Source organism: Ailuropoda melanoleuca, chromosome X (assembly GCF_002007445.2).
Source record: "Ailuropoda melanoleuca isolate Jingjing chromosome X, ASM200744v2, whole genome shotgun sequence".
NCBI classification, from domain to species: Eukaryota; Metazoa; Chordata; class Mammalia; order Carnivora; family Ursidae; genus Ailuropoda; species Ailuropoda melanoleuca.
The window spans coordinates 101,085,596-101,105,325 of record NC_048238.1 but is presented as its reverse complement, the minus strand read 5'-3'; the positions used below and the strand labels follow the sequence as shown (position 1 = coordinate 101,105,325).

Sequence of the window (19,730 nt, the reverse complement as noted above, 5' to 3'; positions counted from 1 at the left end):
GCCGGCGGCCGCCGCCATGAGCCTGGGCCCCATGGGCACGGTGGTGAAGACCGAACCCAGCTCGCCGCCGCCCGCCATCACATCGCACTCGCAGCGCGCGTGCCTCGGCGACCTGCGCGACATGATCAGCATGTACCTGCCACCCGGCGGGGACGCGGCTGACGCCGCCTCGCCGCTGCCTGGCGGCCGCCTGCACAGCGTACACCAGCACTACCAGGGCGCTGGGACTGCCGTCAACGGAACGGTGCCGCTGACCCACATCTGAGCGCCCGCCTGCGCGCGCCGCCCCTCCGCCCCCATCCCGCCCCGCACCCCCAAGTTGGGACGCCTTGTTGTTTAGCTTTGCTTGCCTGGGACTGTTGCCTTGTACCGATGATGGGGAGGACAGAAAGTTTTGCTGTAGCTGTCGGGTTTTGTACAAAAGCAAAAAGAAGTCCGGAGCAGCGGAAATGGGACTTTCTAGAGCTCGCCTACCCCTCGCCGCTGCCCCTCCCTCCCCTTTTGTAGGCTGGATATCGCTGTGATGTTTGCAGAGAAAAAGCAGCCCCCCCCTCCTCCTCCTGGGTTCCTGGGTTTTTCTGTTGCATTTGAAAATGTTGTCTCGTTAGTTTACTGTTAGCCGAGGAGTGAGTGAATAGGAGAAACGTACTCTCGGGTGAGGCTGGCCTGAGAACTGCAACGCCTCCTCCCCCCGTCGCGTTGCATCGGTTTTCCTTGTGGGTTTTTGGGGGGCTGACCGCGCCAAGTGGCGCGGCGGCTCAGGCCAATGTTAATTTATAGCCAGGTGTGCGTGTGTCGCCCGCCTCGCCGCCCCCTGGCCGCGGGACAGCTTCTGTCCAGTTCGCATTTAGGCTGTTGAGTTGGAGATTTCTGCCGTGATCTGTTTGATATTTTGTCGCGCTAATGTATTTGGATTTCGTTTGGGTGGTGGGGAAGGGGCTATATTGTTTCAGGTTTTTCAAGGTTTTACTCTTAATTCCTAAATGAGAGATCAATAAATTTTATAACCAACATAATGGAGTCCTGATAATTTTGCGGGCCTGAAGCTATGCGCGGGTTGGGGAGGGGACTATCACTCGGTATCAGAGCCTTGGTCCTGTCCTACGGGGTGGGGGGCTGGCGAGCGTGATCTGAGAGGGTTTCTGACTCCTGGTCATCCATAACACTCCAGCTCCCAGTCTTCTCTATGGAAACTCCAAGGAGCAAGCGGTTGGCCTTCCGGGAGCGTGTGCTGGGAGCTGGCACCCGCCAGCTGAGGCGAACACCCCGCGGCCACGCACTTGTTGATAGCTGCGAGCGTCCGCCCGAGGAGTGTCTGCAGCAGCGGCCACGCGGGGCGGGGAGGGGCCGCCTGCGGCCACGGAAACCAGCCAAAAGAGGGGGCACCTTTACCTTTGTGCACTGGGGCGGGAAGACATTTGAGCCGAGCTGAAATATTTACAAAACGAAAACACTATCCTATTAAAAATAAATGGTTGCAGGAATCCCTAGTAGGAAATAAGTGAATTTCAACCGGGCTGGCTAGAAGGTTGGGTTTTAAAAAGTACACCTCAGACTTTAAATCATCTCTGAAACTCCTCCAGTGGCTTTTTCTTTTTGACTTGTCAACCCAGACCACCTATTTGTTTTCTAGAAGAGACTCTCTCTCATCCCAAACCTCTAGTCCGCTTTCTACTCCTCCCCCCCCACTTCCCCTCAATCCCTGACCCTTAGGCATTCCACCGTCCCCCCGAAAGGCCTTTCGTTACACGCCCGGCCACAGGGCCCCAGTGTATCTGTTTGGGGCCTAGGAAGAAAACAAATAGAACCAGTGTTTTTTTACCCCCTCCTCAGCTGTTTGAGGTGATTTCCTTAATCCCTTTAATCCTGTTACCTCGCTATCCCAGAATAACTAAACTCGGTCTTTCCAATAAGCTTGGCCTGGTGCACTGTTCTTATCCTCATCTACTCTTGATCACAGGTTTCTTTGCTTGAGGTCTGCTGGGACTCTGGGCGACAGAATCTCCCATAAATTGGTCCGAATTCCACATTTCCAACCGGCTTCCTTTGTGCGGGTCAGCCATTCACCTGCGGGCCTGGGCGGGCCTCAGGGGGAGGGGCGGAGGCTTTCTGCCGCTTCGGGGGTCGTGCCCGCTTTTTACACATCACTGCGGATCCTGGAGACTAAGCTCACCACGCCTCTCCAAGAAAGGTCGGGTCTCCCAGAGAAGGCAGCGCCACCCCTCCCCCGCAGACGCTGGCACTGTCTCCCCCTCCCCAACCCACTGCGCTCCGCCGGGTACTTTGCAGCCTGGGGTGGGGAGGGCGGCCGGCGGTGATGTACACACCCCCGCGCTTTGCCCTCCACCCGGCGCTCCTCCCGGGCCTGCTGCGTCCGGGACAGGGTTCATGCGAGGTCTCCTTACCACACCCTCCACTCCCCATCCCGGGGTCACAGACCCGGAGCCCCTCCTGGCCGGTGGGTCCTGCAACACTTGCCGCTGTGATGGGAGCAAAGCCACAGGCCGCCAGGTCGGTGAGCCGCCCTACTCCCCCCCCCCCCCCCAACACACACACACCGTCGTCCCGGTGCTCCGACGTTCCCAGGCCGGGAGGAAACTCTCTTGTCACCTCCACGCCCCTATTCATATCTTTCACAGTGTTTGGGCCTCAGTAAAATACCTGGCCGTAGGTTATTCTGGATTCAAATTGCTAGCAATTGTGGACACAAGTTTGGTCTGCAATGACTCCAGGAAAGGGAGGGTGAAAACAGGCAATTCCGCCCCACTGAGGGGGCGGTGCTAACGAAGGAATAAACTGACGCGGCTTCTTTCGGAGCCCATTGTGTTGCCGCCTCTTCGAAGTGCCAGGGTCACCCTTTCAGCGGGCTTCATCTACGGCTCACTCCCTCTCCGAGCATCCATGGCTTCGTGCTCCACTTGTCTGATTTCCAAACTGTCGTTAAGAAAAAAGATTTCATCAATCAGCATATTTGCAGGATTTAAATATAGATGAAAGTGGTTGTTTTTTGTTTTTTGTTTTTTTTAAACTTCAACGTTAGGGAAGAGAACTGAGCCGGAGTGAAACTTTCATTCTCCAGGCCAGAGTTTAAAAACTAGAGCACCCCCTCCCTGGTCCCACTCCTCCCACACACACTTCTTGCAGGAGAACTGTCCCTTCATCTATTGTACAGATTGGGGTTCTGATAAGCTTTAACTTAAGGTTTCTGCTCTTAAGTGGTCAAATCCAACTCCGTCTTTTCTAGCTTATTTCACAAGAGGAAACTGTTTCCTAAGGGGGAAACAGCACTCAGGATTGCTGAGCTGGGTCACGGAAGAACCAGATTCCCAGGCCTGCTGGGCTCTCTGCTCCACCACAAGACCGAGAGAAGCCCATGAAATCCCAGCCCTAGCTGCCTCTTAAGCCCATAACACATCAGGGTCTCCAGAAAAGAGGTAATTCCTGACAGACACCTAGTAGCCACGGCTAGGTGAATGGTGATCTGAGATGGGGAGCACAGGGTCCTTACGCAGTGAGAAAGACCAGCCCATCTTTTAGCTTTCTGCTGACAGGAACAAAGCTACCTTGTGGTGAGAATTATCCCACATAGAGATTTTCTTCCCTATCATCTCCATACAACTCCCCTCATTAATCTCCCTTCCAGAGATCTACAGGCAGAGAGGGCATCCAGAATGCAGACCAACATTTATAAACAGATGTTCATCACACAGCTCCTTATAATGGTAAAAGTTACACACACCCAAAATGTCCAATAAATAGGAAAATGTTATTTAAAATATGTTTTCAAAAAAACTTCTTTGCTGATATTAAAAATTGTGTGTGGAGAGATTTTCATGACAGGGAAATGTTTAAAACACAAAGTGAAAAGAGCAAGATACACAAAAGTATGTTCCGTGTCTATGACCTATTTAACAATAAGGATATATGACTGGAAAAATATGCAAAAATGCAGGGTAGTATTATGAATACTGGTTAGTCTTCCTTTTATGTTCTCATACTTTCCAATTTCCTCCAATAGGATTGTATTCCTGTTATCACCAGAAAAGGCAGGTTAAAAATAATTCTCTCCCTATCAGAAATACAGAAATGTGTCACCATGTGAAAGAAGAAAGTTCCAGCTTTCCCTTCATTTGTTTTGGGGCGAGGAGGGGGCAGGGAGCCCCAGGAGCAGTAATCCTCCAGTTCTCCTCGGGGTTGGGGCCTGCAGTGAACACAGGCAGGAGGAGCGCACCAGAGCAACCCCCCGCCAGGCGCCCTCCTCAGTAAGCAGGAGCAGGATCAGATTAGTGATGGCTCCTTCATTCTTCAGACCCACTCACTGGAGAAAAAGACCTCCTTGGGAGCCAAGCTGAACAGCCGGGGCTGCGGGAAGCAGGGGCCACTGAGGAACCAGAAGGCATATAAACCCGGGGGTCTGAGCAACCCTCATGGCCCTTTTGGGAGAGGGGCAGAAAATAAGCCCTTACGTTGGGTCCCAGGCCAGGTGAAGGAAGGGCTAGGCGAGTCCCCACCAGCTGAATGGAATACAACATGCTGTGTCCCTCTTCCTCATGGCCACCATCCTCATCCACACTGCTGACATTTCTTGCCCGACCACTGCCATGGCCTCTGACCTGTTTCTGCTTCCACTCTGCTCCCCACTGCTCCCCTACACACTTCCTCCACAGACCATTCCCTCCACTTTTCAAACACAAATCCTATCATTGTTGCTTCCCATCTTAAGTACCTTCTGGGGGCTCCCTACTGCTTGCTCTTGGAAAACTATCCCAACTCCTCCAAAGCTTTGCTTGACCCGACTCCTGCCCATCTCTCTGAGCTCAACTATTCCCTCCCTCAACCCCAGCCAGGATTCCTTTGGGCAATGTTTGTTGAGTAAATAAATCATAGTTCCTGATAGTCTCACATCTAAACCAATTTTAAAGTCCATTAATTAAGATAAAGATGGCTGTACACGGTACGTATCTTATTTTGTGGGATTTCACCTGTGGGACTTCCCCAAATCTGTACATGAAATGCAGATTTCCTGACAATAAACTCTACTAGCAAAAATACACCATTTCTTTCCTGCCTTGGGGCTTTTGAACTTGCTGTTCCCTTTTCCAGGAATGTTCTTTCTAAAGCTCTTCCCTCAGTCTGAAGTCCTTCAGAAGATTTCAGTCCTCGCAGCACTTCTTCTGGGAAGCCTTTGGTGATGCCTTCCTCCAGAATAGGACAGATCTCCTTGTTATAAGCTCTCATAGCCCTGGGTCACTTCACAGCACTGATCCTAGTGGTCAGTTTACAATTATTGGTGTGATTTTATTATCTGTCTCCCTCCTTGTCTGTACGTTCTATGAGAGCAAAGACTGTCAGGTTTGTTCACCAGTACCTAGCACGGTGCCTATTCCATAGTAGGCTCTCAAAAACATGTGTGGAGTGTTTACTGCATGTTTAAGGAATGAGGGCTGTGAGGGCTTGAAACTAATAGGATCAGTGCAAGCCCACGAAAATCAAGACTGATTTTGCCACCCTGGCTCCGTTCCTTACCAGCTGTAGGCTTTGAGGACATTACATACTCTGAATCTCAAGTTCTTCAGATGTCAAGTGGAAACAACGTCTCCAGACTGTTGCAAAGATTCAAAACAAAACAAAAAAAGATGCTCTGAGAGCTGAGTGCGGTGTCTGACACACAGCCACTGTACAGTACGTGGCAGTTACGATTATCACTTTTGTTAGCAGCCTGTTGACTCTTCAGGGAGGAACTTAGGCTCTCTGGTCAGATTCTGTACTTCCCACCAACACAAGTGATGTTCCTCATTGCTGAGGCCAGTTCTTGGAGTGGAAAGAAGGCAAAATAAGACATCACCATTAAAAAGAAACAAACTATATGACACCAAAAGCATAAACACAAAAGAAAAAATAGATAAATTGGCCACGGTCAAAAATAAACTTTTTTGCTTCAAAGGACACCATCAAGAAGGTGAAGAGACAACCCATAGGAGAAAAAATGTGCAAATCATATATCTGATAAGGGGCCTGTATCTAGACTATATAAAAACTTAAAACTCAATAATAAAAAAAATTGCCCAATTGAAAATGGGCAAAGGCCTTGAACAGGTGTTTTTCCAAAGAGAATATACAAGTGGCCAACAAACACATGAAAAGATGCTCAACATCATTAGTCATCAGAGAAGTGCAAGTCAAAACCACAGAGGGCACCACTGCACTCCAACTAGGATGGCTATAATAGTAACTTAAAAATAGGCAATAGCAAATGTTGCTGAGGATGTAGAGAAATTGGATTCCTTATACAGTGCTGGTGGGATTATAAAATAGTAAAGTCACTTTGAAAAATAGTCTGGCAGTTCCTCAAAAGAATTAACAGTGAGTTACCATATGACCCAGGAATTCTACTAGGAAAAACCAAGAGAAATGAAAGCATACATCTACACAAAAATCTGTACGCTAGTGTTCAGAGCAGCACTCTTCGTAATAGTCAAAAAGTAGAAACAACCTAATTGTCTTTCAACTGATTAATGGATAAATAAAATGTGGTATATCCATACAATGGAATATTTTTCTGCAATAAAAAGGAATTTGGGGGCTCCTGGGTGACTCAGTCTGTTAAACCTCTGCCTTTGGCTCAGATCATGATCCCAGGGTCCTGGGATTGAGCCCCATGCCCAGGTCAGGCTCCCTGCTCAGCAGGGAGTCTGCTTCTTCCTCTCCCTCTGCCTCTCCCCCTGCTTGTGCTCTCTCTCTCTCTCTCTCTCTCAAATAAATAAATAAAATCTTTTAAAAAGGAATATACATATGTATATTACCTAGCTCTGTCAACTGATAAGAAGGCCTAGGAGCAAGGACCTCCCAGTAGCAACAAGCACACGTAGCATCCAGTTCTTAGCTTCTGGTATCATTCTTCATTGAGAAGAACCAGGACTTTTTGCCTAGGAGCAAGGACCTCCCAGTAGCAACAAGCACACGTAGTATCCAGTTCTTAGCTTCTGGTATCATTCTTCATTGAGAAGAACCAGGACTTTTTGGGAAAATGACTGATTCTAGGACTGGGGCCAGAAATATACAAAAAGACTCTGGAGCATCCTGTAGTGCCAGAAAGTACAGAAAAGTAAGAAAGAAGGGAAGGAAGGAAGGAAGGAAGGAAGGAAGGAAGGAAGGAAGGAAGGAAGGACCACAATGTTGGAGACGTGTCGAAGGAACACAAGAGCCAACTGAAAGAGCTTCCAATGACCAAATCTGGAACAATTTGAGCAAAAAGTTAATAAAGTAGTATTGAATTATAACCCAAAGTATACAACAAATATCCATGTATCCATACTGACATAAATAATTAATACATAAATGAGGGGAGGAGAAGAGACAAATCAGTGCAGAAGAAATCTAAATAGTTTATGTAAAAAAAGAGTTTATGTAAATGCCGTGGCTTCAGGGGGGTGCAGTACAACTCCCCACTCCTTAAGTGTGGGCTACTCAAAGTGACTACCTTCCAAAGAGAATAGTATGAAAAGGAGGAAAAGAGTAACTTTGCAGTGGAGAAACCTGAGAAACACTACCTCAGCCAGAAGATCAAGGTCAACATCAACAGTGATAAGTCATGCTGATAGTATGTATCATCCATGTGATGTGATGAAGATGGCACTTTTCCTCTGTGGTCTTCCTCCCCAAAACCTATAATCAGTCTAATAATGAGAAAAACATCAGATAAATCCTAATTAAGGGATAGTCTACAAAATATCTGAATGGCAATCCTCAAAGCTGTCATCAAAAACAAGGAAAGTCTGAAAATGTCACAACCAAGAGTAGCCTAAGGAGACATGACCTACTAAATGTGATGTCAATGTCATGCGGTAAAAAGACTTTAGGGAAAAAATGAGGAAATATGAATAAAGTTGGAGTTTATTGAGGGATAACATATCAATATTGGTTCATTAATGTAACACACATACCATACCAATATAAGATGTTAATGATTGGGGAAACTGGGTATGGCAATACATGGGAACTCTCTGTATTATCCTCCCAATTTTTCTCCCAAAATTATTGTAAAAAGTAAAGTTTATTTTATTTTATTTATTTTATTTTTTTAAAGATTTTATTTATTTATTCAACAGAGATAGAGACAGCCAAGCACCCCGTAAAGTTTATTTTAAAGATTTTATTTATTTATCTGAGAGAGAGAGAGAGAGGGAGAGAGCAGGAGTAGGGGAAGGGGAGGCAGAAGTAGACTCCCCACTGAGCAGGGAGCCCAATGTGGGACTTGATCCCAGGACCCTGGGATCATGACCTGAGCCGAAGGCAGACACTCAACCAACTGAGCCACCCAGGCATCCTTCAGAACTCATTTTAAAAAGCAAGTACAGGGGCGCCTGGGTGGCACAGCGGTTAAGTGTCTGCCTTTGGCTCAGGGCGTGATCCCGGCATTGTGGGATCGAGCCCCGCATCGGGCTCTTCTGCTATGGGCCTGCTTCTTCCTCTCCCACTCCCCCTGCTTGTGTTCCCTCTCTCGCTGGCTGTCTCTATCTCTATCAAATAAATAAATAAAATCTTAAAAAAAAAAAAGCGAGTACAGTTGACTTTCGCACAATGTGGAGGTTGGAGTGCTAACCCCCTCTCTTCGCACGCTGTCAAAAATGCACATATATCTTTTGACTCCCCAGAACTTAACTACTAATGGCCTACTGTTGAGTGGAAGCCTTACTGACAACATACATAGTCCATTAACACATATTTTGTATGCTGTATGTACTATATACTGTACGCTTACAATAAAGTAAGCTAGAGAAAATAATATGTTATGAAGAAAATCATAAAGGAGAGAAAATACATTTATAGTACTGTACTCTACTTACTGAAAAAAAATCCACATGTAAGTGGACCCATGCAGTTCAAACCTGTGTTGTCCAATGTCAACTATACTTTGTGGATTAAGGGAAATCTTTTCTTTTTCTTTTTAATTTTTAAGGGAAATCTTTATTATGGAAGAAAAACTCCTGTTTAAAAAAAAAGTAACTAAGAGCTAATTTATTTTTATTCTTTTAAAGATTTTATTTATTTATTTGAGATAGAGAGTGAGCGAGAGATAGAGAAAGAGAGCAGGCATGGGGAAGTGGAAGACGGAGAGGGAGAAGCAGGCTCTCCACTGAGCAGGAAGCCCAATGCAGGGCTCTATCCCAGAACCCTGGGATCATGACCTGAGCTGAAGGCAGACGCTTAACAGACTGAGCCACCCAGGCGCCCTAAGAACTAATTTTATTAAATATGTTGTTTTCAGGGCACCTGGCTGGCTCATTTGGTAGAGCATTAGACTACTGATCTCGGGGTTGGGAGTTTGAGCCCCATGTTGAGTGTAGAGATTACTTAAAAATAAAATCTTTAAGGGGCTGTCTAGTAAACTCTACACCCAATGTGGGGCTTGAACTCACGAACCTAAGATCAAGAGTCTCATGCTCTTCCCGCTGAGCCAGCCCAGGCGCCCCCCTATTCATATCACTTTTGTTCAAACAAACTATTGTTCCATCAAATTTAGTGTAGTTTGGTATAGTCATAAAAGGCAATTCTATCTACTAATATCACTCAATTGAAAAGAATTCTGTGTTGCTCTATTAATTGCTCAACTAAACTACTATTGAGTTTTGGCAAGTACATAGTTTGAAACATTCAGAATTAGCCTGTGCACTCTATTCTAGAAAGACCTCTAAGGTGTCTTCTAACTTTAAGATTCTCCTATGAGTCTCAATGTGCAGGAACAGGAGATCTGTAATGTCAAAGCCCCAAGCAGTTCAGCAGAATCTGGAATGGTAACAAGCTTCTGTGCTCACACCCTGCGTTGGATAGCGGTGTCAACACCTCCAGCAGAGCTGATAGAGCTGTCTGTCAGTCTGTCTGCAGGCTCTGTTTACATTCTGCAGGTTAGCTAGAAACACCCTCACCACTACCAACCCCTGAAAAAGATCTGCAGGTCAACTTGACATCTTCTAGATGTTCCATGTACTGCATTTCTTCCTGTAACAAGCTCTCCTGCTACGTTACTTTATATGAGTTCTTTGAAAAGAATAAATTAGGCTGAGTGTGAAAGCGTATGAACTCTACAAGTGTTGCCAATAATTACGAGCAGTTAGGAATCAGCAGCAGATTTGCATGGTATTCTTTCAAATGGAACTTGGGCAATTAGGAGAGGGCTCGGTAAACCTGAATGACGGAGCGGTCCAGTAATGTTTGGAGTCTTTAGTGAGGTCAAACTGGGACCCAAATAGCTGAAAGGAAGGAAAAGTATTTTCGAATGGGAGGTAACTGCTTGGAACAAGATGTACAAAGATATCACACACACACACACACACACACACACACACACACACACACACAGAGAGAAAACAATTATATGCTGATGAAGGACAGTCTCTTAACTGTTGAATATCCCCCAGAGTTCTAGCCTTGGTCTCTGTACATCCTGAGCTACCTGCATTGATAAGCCCAAAAGCTCAGTCCATATGATTTTCCTGAGCCTCAGACCTTTGGACCCACCTGCCTCTTGAATATATTTACTGTAGTGTCCCATGGGCCCCCAAACTTTGACAGGACCAAACTAACTTATCATTTTACTTCCCAAAGCAACACTTTCTACTCTATTTTCCACCCTAATTAAACTGCACCCCTGTCTGCCTAGACATTTCTTTTCCCCACACACTCCAACCCAACTTTCTACATTTCCAGAATCCATCCATTCTTCATTTCCACTGTCTTAGCTGGGGCTTGTATTACTTACCCATTACTGTGTAAGAAATTACCCAAGATGTTGGCAGCCTAAAGCAACAGATACCTATGACCTCACCAATTCTGTGGGCTTGGAATCCAGCTCGCTTGGGGTTTCTCGCAAGGCTTCCATCAAGGTGTTGGCTGGGAGTACAGTTGTCACAAGGTTCCACTGGGGTAGGATCTGTTTTCAAGGTCACTGAAGTGGCTGTTGGCCTGCCTCAGAAGATCCACTTCCCAGCTCAGTCAAGTGGCTGTGGAAAGGCCCTCTGGTGCTAGCTGGCTTTTGAACAGAAACATCATTTGCCATGTGGGCCTCTCCATAGGGCAGCTCACAACATGGCAGCTGGCATGGAAAGTGGACATCCCATCACCTTTGCCATATTCTGTTCTTAGGAGCTAGACAGTAGGTCCAGCCTGCACTCCAGGGGAGGGGATTACACAAGGCTGTGAATATCAGGAGGTGGAGATCATTGTCCACCAGAGGGCCCTTGTCCTTTGGAATATAACTGACGCACTAGCAGCTTCACTGACCTCCGGGCCTCCAGTATTTCTCCACGCCGGGCCATCCTCCACACTGAGACCTGAATGATATTCCTGTAAAAACAATCTTATTATGTGATTCCACTTCCAAAAAACCTCTGTTGGCAACCTGTGCTGTCCACAGGACAAAGTTCATACCAGCTGACAAGCCATTCAAGGCCTTCCATGATCTGTTCTTGGCTTCTTACCTCTCTGGCCTCATTTCCTACCACGACCCACCTCCCTCCAGGTTCCCAGAAACAAACCAGGTTCTTTGCAGCCTTTCCAAAATTTCAGATGAGGTGAAGAGTGTGTTCCTCTCTAGTCTAGTCTAGTCTAGTCTAGTCTAGTCTAGTTTTCTGCCCCTCATCCTCCAGGGCACAGCTTCACAGGTGCCTCCTCTGAGGCACCTGCCCTGACTCTCCCCACTTTTGTGTTCCCCAAGCTCTTTGGATGTTGCTCTATTTGAGGAACTTGCACCGTGCCTGGCACATACCATGAGACACTTGATGAAGGTTTGCCATTTTCTTAAATAAAATCAAATCATGCTAGAGCTGTAAGAAATTTAAAAAGAGAAAAGAACAAAAGGGCCTCGATGACCGAAGTTCAAATGAGGAAAGACATGAATGGCCTAAGGAGAGAAAGGAGAGGGCTTGTCCAAGGTCACACTGCTGCTATTCAGGGGCAGATCTGGAATCACTGATGAGCCTAGCTAGACATGCTCACACCAACTCAAGGGCTCTTGCCACTACTGCCAAAGTGCCTTCACTACTTCTAAGTTCCCTACTGTTCCTCCACCCCCCACCCCCCACATCTATGATTCTCTCAAGGTGGGAAAAACAGAAGTTTAATAATAGCTTCAGGTGATGCTTCTCCATTCTTCTTTGGGTCCATGTAAGTCCTCGTACTGTCTCCGACTTGTGAGAACACGAACTGCCTTTATGGTGAGGTAGTGAGAATCACATTCTAATCTTGGCTCAAGAAACCTGAAGAAACTGAGTTCACTCTTGGGTTTTGGTTGCAAGGTAGAGTTTGCTCATGGGAGTTTGTGGCTCCCGGAGGAGGGCTCCGAAGCACCCCCCCATCCCCACGCCCATCCCCACCCGCAGTTGTATCTGCCTCCATTTTCCGCAGGGCCAGTCAGCACTCTCCTTTCTGGGTTACGTGGGTTTCCATTTCCAGGGCTCTGGACTCCAGGACATTCGCGAGCAGCAAAGTATGGTGAGCGGCAGGTTCTCCTTTCCTTCTTCTTGCCCTTCTACTGAATAAATCCTTAACATACCAAAAAGAGCCGCCCAGAGATAACAAGGACTTGCAGCATGTGCCGCCTGAGGAGCTACAGCAGCAATGGCGACGCCAGTGACAGTCCAGTCCCTGAAATCAGCGAGGACGAGGAATCTGACAGGAGGTGCTGAGGAGGCATACGCGGCACCCGCTCGAGAGGTGCTGATGGGGGGAGGGCCGGCCAGGGCAGCTGGCCGTGCTCTCCCACCCTAAAGATACGGCTTAGGTCCTTGCTAGATAGCGTGTCTTTCCCATAGGCAGAGAAGGGAATCAGGGCTCAAACTCCAAAGCCAGCGAGTAAGTCTTTCAGAGCTTGCGCATTGGGCTCAGCCGGACTTCCCATCTAGCTCCTCCCAACGTCCGGCGTGAGTCGGCCTTCCTTGCCCGTGTCTTGTTCACCTCTCTGAGACTCAAGTGGCTCTTCTGTAAAATGGGGAGAGAAGTAGTACCTACATTATAGCATCGCTCTAAGTTTCAGTGGGATGATGCATGCAAAGGGCTTGTCACTCAATACATAGAAAACATTATTACCTTTATTATTCAAGACCTGCGAGCCCCCAAAATGCCCACATTCCAAATGAACATTAGACTATGGGCTCTAGTACATGTCCCCATGGAGCTTTCCAAGCCAGCTACTCTGCTTACTAGCTGTGTGACCTTGGGCATGTTTCCTAACCTCTCTGAGCCTCCAGTTTCCTTATCTGTCAAGTGGGAATAATAATGTTATTGACTTTACAGAATTATAGTAAAGATTAAATTAAAAACTTAGCACACTACATGGTTTATTATTATTATTGTTATTTTTATCATGTACCAGCCTTTCAACAACTTCATGTAACCCAGGCTTACTTCCCTGCTGCAGTGGAAAGAGCACGGGCCTCGCAGTAAGACAGGTCTCAGTCTGAGATGTTTAGTGTGTGGATTCCAGAGTCCCAGTGCCCAGGGTTCAGTCCCAACTCCATCACTTACTAGCTCGGTGATCTTGGCAAGAACTTTAACTAGAAGTCAGAGATCCATCTTAGATCCTTTGTTTATATTTCAATAACACGCACTAGTCTTAGAATATTCTTCGGCAGAGCTGAAATCTTAGTAGGATGTTATTTTCAGAAGTGGTGTCTGTAACCTTTTCATGGTCTCTGTGCATTATTTTGACCTCTCCATGCCTTAGTTTCGTCACCTGTGAAACGCTGATCATAACAGCGTCTACCTCAGAGTTGTATTGTGGCCATCCACTCCAACTTTGATTCCAATGTCAAGACTGACGATGCCAAACACCCCATTTTTCTGGAAAGAGCAGGGAAGACTTTGCAAGCTGATCCAAAAATGGCATCAGAGAGTAAGGGAAGGAGACTGGGCAGGGCTTTTATGGTGGTTGGGGATGGGCGGAGCTGAGGGCTCCTAAGCACGTGGGCAGGGGCTTGTGTGGTTTGCATCTCCCACCGGCGCTAAAGGAGGGGGCTCCAAGCTTTCCTATCAGCTTGCCCAGATGTAGGGAACAATGGAGAGGGAGTGGTGAGGCATAAAAGCTGTCAGTAATCAAACATTAAAAATGGAGTCAGACTCCTTATTACATGTTGTGACCCAATAAATGAGATAACACACATGAAGTACTCAAGGAACAGTGGCGGTTGTTATTCAAACCACGAATCTTGATAGAGTCACTGGCCTGCTCTATTGCAAATGTGTGATTTCTTCAATATGCGGGGTGGGGGTCGTGGTACAGTGGAAAGAGCACCTAACAGGCCACTGGGTACCCTGAGGTCTGCACTTCATTAGCCTTTGCGAACTTAGCTTAGTCGGTTTTGTTCTGGGTCTCTGGTGTGAAATGAGGGGACAGGATGAGACGTTCTCTAAGGTTCCCTGTGACTCTAACAGTGTCTGAAAGCCACAGTGGTTGGCTCACTCATTAAGTAGCATTCTGTAGAATGAAAAATTGGTCATTTTCTTTTCCAGCTCACTTTCTACCATGTTCCAGATGTTGTCACACTGCATGCTATTTGTCACATCTTTAAGACAGATTTAAACCAGCAGGGTAAAGAAGTAAACCAAAACCAGAGACTAAAAAGACTAGTTCTAGCTTAAGTCCCAATAAATAGATCAACTGTTGTCCCACAACTTTCTTGCAGGCTGAAAAAAAGGCTACATACCCTCGTTGTCTGAAAGAACCCTAATTCCACCATTCTTACAAAGCACTCTTTTGTGTCTTCATTGTAAAGACACGTTCACTGAAAAATAACTCATTTGGAATGAAAAAGGACAGAAGAGATGGGAAAGAAAAGTCCTAGAGATATAGAAATATTTAAAGAGTCATCCCCAGAAATTAGAAGATCATATGTCACTAGCAAAAATCACTATTTCCATCCAAAGAACGTTTCCACTGGTGAGCAAGCTAGCACTACCATGTCCGGAGGAGGTACTGGTCTGCAGGACGAGACCCAGAACCTACAGCAAGCTCTTGATGGACGTTTCTCAGGGACAAATGAGGTTGAAAGACAATTTCCCAGGGGATTGGAACTTGTTTACTCAGAGCAATTCCTGATGTCTAAACTCTCAGATGTCCCTCAACTCAGCCACACATAAGAACATTCTTGTCGACAGTGAGTTTCAGTCTACTTTTGATCACTTTCTTCAAGCTTGTCAGCACCTCAGTTGCAGTTCATTTGGGGAGAATGGAAGGGCCTAGGCTATGAAAGAGCACAGCAGACTAGGAGGTAAGCCAACCCCCAAGAGAGCACTGCGCAGGGTTGTGCTTGCTAAAAAAATAGGCAACCATGTCGGAGCACTCTACCTTTTTTTGGATCTGGGAATGTCACAGGATGATCTGTCTGTGTCCCTTCTGGTAGATGATGGATGCCACATGTTTCTACTGAATTTTACATCTGAGATATACGTCTATACACCTGTACTATCTACATACCTCTACTTCTATAGATCTACACATGAATGCCCTAGAGGACATACTCTACTATTCCCACATGTTGGGGAGTGTCTTGTGTCATATGCTGTGGATCTCAGGGTCACATCCATGTGAGAGTTGAGTCTCCTCCTCAGCGTCCCCACCAAGTGGATGGCCAGCGTGAGTACCTTCAGGGATGAATAAATCACCACCATGTGGGGCAACAAGTCCCCTCCTAGGGAAGCTCTTACTCACTATTCTGTGTTGCACCTTCTACCCACTCCTCCTAGTTGGGACTTAAAGAGTTTACTCCGCATTTGTTCCAAGGCAGCCCTGGGTTCTAAGGTTCTTCTTCTCCAGGCTGATCATTCTCACTCCTCTCAACTCTTTTTCATTTGGATGGTTCTAGGTCCCCTTCAGCACTCTGGTGTCTCTCTTCACAAACATTTGCAATATATACTTTTCCATCCACAAGCCCAGTGTAGCAGCCAGAGTTGGACACACTAGTCCTCCTGGGTGGGGTCCAACCAGCACAGAGCAGTGTAGAACTCCCTTCTCAACTCTAGAGAGCAAGTTTCACTGTAGACAGCAGTCCAGAAGTCCATGGACAAGCACACTGCACTGCTGACTCACCTTAAATTTCATATGATTTAATTCAACTACTCAGTCTGGGTTGCATTGTCAGGTCCTGATTCTGTCATCCAACATGGCCTTCCAGGCTATTATTCTGTGGAGGCAGCTAGGCCCAATTATTTTTATATATATATGAAATATGAAATATATATTATATATATGAGAAATATATATAATTTCTCTATATATAATAATTTATATGTAAATAAATATATAACATGTATTTATCATATATAGTGGATACATATAATATATATATATTACACTGGGATTGCCACTTAGAATTAAAGAATTAAAGAAAGCTAATTCTGATCACTGAGTAAGTACCTACTTCTATTTTTATTTCCTCCATTTGGACAATAGAATGAAAGAGACACTGATTTCTAGTCAGGTTCACCTTCCAATCCTATGTATTTATATAAGCTACCTCTGGACTTGTACCCATTTGATTCCTGGCATGTCATCAGAACCTTACTTACTCTTCCCGTACCCATACCAAGCTCTCTGCCCACACTGAAGTAAAGTCACCAGCACACTGGGCTCTTAGACCCCTTGACCCAGTTCCCAGAATTTCAGCTTGAGCACTAACCCAAAGGAATCATGTCAGCTCTAAAGAGGAGGGACTCAGATGGTGAGGGCCTCACACCACTAGGGCAGGCTCCTGACAGAGGCTGGGGCTCCTTCTCCAAGATGGTCCCTGGAGGCACTCTCAGAAGTTCTTTTCAGGGAAGGATTCTTAAAGGACTGAGTCAACTTCTTACCTAGTTAGACCTAGGCCCTTACAGAGCTACTAGAAAACATCCATCAGGAAGAAGAACTCCACCAGCAGTGTCCCCTCTATGTCACTCTAGTTCAGAGTCGCTAGCTCTACTAATACCTCAGGGCCAGACCGAAATCAAGACAGACATGGTTGCATGTCATCGATGATGATTTTAAAATCTAGAAGATCCATGAAATCCCAGAATCTGATTTCCCTAGAATCCTATTCCACAGAAATCCCAGAATCTGATTTCCATTGTTAAGTTAAACAATCTGTGCTATTTTTGTCCCAAATATTAGCAACACCTTCCAGGTTTCAGTACATAGGGAAACTGCTTGCTAAAACTCTTGCTTCTCAGCAATATCCTTTAAATCTACCACTAGCTGCAAAATTCCAAGGACTTCTACTCTTGTGATTCACTGACCATGTAATTGACCATGGAATTTATTCAGTCTTTTCTTTTATTTGTATCTAAACATACAGGAAAGAGTGTTTCTTTAGTTGTGCAGAAATTAAATGTAACGGCTTGGCTTATATACCCTGAGCACTAAAGCATTTTTATTCTCTGAAGTAGATAAATGGAAGGAAACACACACATACACACATGCACATAAACACAGACACACACATTCATAGAATTCTATAGAAAGGTCAGAGATGTCATATTCTAGTCCAAGGCCCTCCTCTTATGGATGGGAAATGCAGGCCCAGCAAGGGAATGGGATTTCGTCAAGATCACACCAGGTGTTGGTGGTCAAGCCTGGACTCGGACTTAGTCCTTGACTGCCAGCTCAGAGTCCTTGCCTCAATACAGCGTTAAAACTTAATTTTAAAATAGGGGGTGCCTGGGTGGCACAGTCGTTAAGCGTCTGCCTTTGGCTCAGGGTGTGTTCCCGGCGTTCTGGGATCGAGCCCCACGTCAGGCTCCTCTGATAGGAGCCTGCTTCTTCCTCCCCCACTCCTCCTGCTTGGGTTCCCTCTCTCGCTGGCTGTCTCTCTCTGTCAAATAAATTAAAAAAATCTTTAAAAAATTAATTTTAAAATAAATACGTCCTGTATCTTCATTGACGACTGAAGGGAATTCTGCTAGGGAATACCAACATTTCATCTAGAGTGAAAAGCACCACTTTCTTTTTCCTCCCTTTCCCTTGGGAAAAACGAAACATTCTTCAGAATTTGTTTTGAGATATATTCATTCACTCATGAAAATGAATGTCTAGATAAATTAAAAAAGTATTTAAAAATTCAAATATGTATGCATAGTGGATGCTCAGGAAACACCACTATGCATACATAAAGAAATATAATAACATATATAATGCTGGTCCTGAGTTCAAAGGCTTACTATGCCTGTAAGTACATTTGCATTTGGCAGACAATGAGTTCCAATCTTTGCTTCAAAACTGTGGTCATCATTTACATAATTTCCTATTATGATTAATGTAATCATATAACATACAACATGAGAATATCTAGGGTGAATCAAAAGAATTAAAACACTTTGCCCTGCTTCTGCAGAACTGAGAGCTGATGTTAAATTCTCAGCATGCTTTTTCTCAGTTATGGATGTTCACTGACCCCAGAACAGCCCTGGACAACTCATCCATGTGTTGGCAAAAAGGTCCTTCTCACTAGAGAGTGAAAGAAATGTCTACTTAAGAAAGCACTTTTCCTTCATGTGGCTTAGTTTCTCACCAACAGCTACTGAACACACTGGAACTGTTTCCATAACAGACCACTTTCTGATTGGATTTTTGTTGTTATTTTTCTTACTGGTCATTTCTGAGAAAGATTCTAGATAGTAGTAGTCCTTTGTCAGATATGTGGTTTGCAAAACACTTCCTCCCAGGCTGTAGCTTGTTTTTTTCATCTTCTTAATGGGGTCTTTTCCAGAACAGAGATTTTCAGTTTTAATGAGGTCCAACTAACCCCTTTTTCCTCTTACAGGTTGTGCTTTAGGTATCTAATCTAGAACAGCTTGATTAAGCCCTAGGTTCCAAACATTTTCTATTGTGCTCTTTTCCTGGAAGTTGTGTCGTTTTACATTTTATAATCAAGTTTGTGATTCATTTGAGTTAATGTCTGCATAAGGTGTGAAGCTTAGGTAGATATTAATATTTTTTTTTGTCTACAGATGTCCAATTGTTCCAGTATCATACGTTGAAAATGGTGTTGAATTGCTTTTGTACCTTTGTCAAAAATCACTCGGGCTCATTTATATGAGCCCATTTCTTTTTTTTTTTAATTTTATTTTATTATATTATGTTAATCACCATACAGTACATCCCCAGATTCCGATGTAAAGTTTGGATGCTTCATTAGTTGCGTATAACACCCAGTGCACCATGCAATACGTGCCCTCCTTACTACCCATCACCAGTCTATCCCATTCCCCCACCCCCTCCCCTCTGAAGTCTTCAGTTTGTTTCTCATAGTCCATAGTCTCTCATGTTTCATTCCCCCTTCTGATTACCCCCCTTTTCTTTATCCCTTTCTTCCCCTACCGATCATCCTAGTTCTTATGTTCCATAGATGAGAGAAATCATATGATAATTGTCTTTCTCTGCTTGACTTATTTCACTTAGCATTATCTCCTCCAGTGCCGTCCATGTTGCAGCAAATGTTGAGAATTCGTTCTTTCTGATAGCTGAGTAATATTCCATTGTATATATGGACCACAGCTTCTTAATCCAGTCATCTGTTGAAGGGCATCTCGGCTCCTTCCATGATTTGGCTATTGTGGACAATGCAGCTATGAACATTGGGGTGCATATGGCCCTTCTCTTTACTACGTCTGTATCTTTGGGGTAAACACCCAGTAGTGCAATGGCTGGGTCATAGGGTAGTTCAATTTTTAACTTTTTAAGGGACCTCCACACTGTTTTCCAT

General features: G+C 45.3%; 1 protein-coding gene across 1 annotated transcript in view; it reads left to right on the top strand.

The window, feature by feature from the left end:
- The window catches only part of SOX3 (SRY-box transcription factor 3), a 2,473-nt gene extending 1,469 nt beyond the window's left edge, over positions 1–1,004 (top strand). The window contains 1 exon segment of the mRNA XM_034649055.1: positions 2–1,004. Coding sequence (XP_034504946.1) covers positions 2–265 — 264 coding nt within the window. The 3' untranslated portion in view covers positions 266–1,004.
- Positions 1,005–19,730: the final 18,726 nt, after the last annotated feature.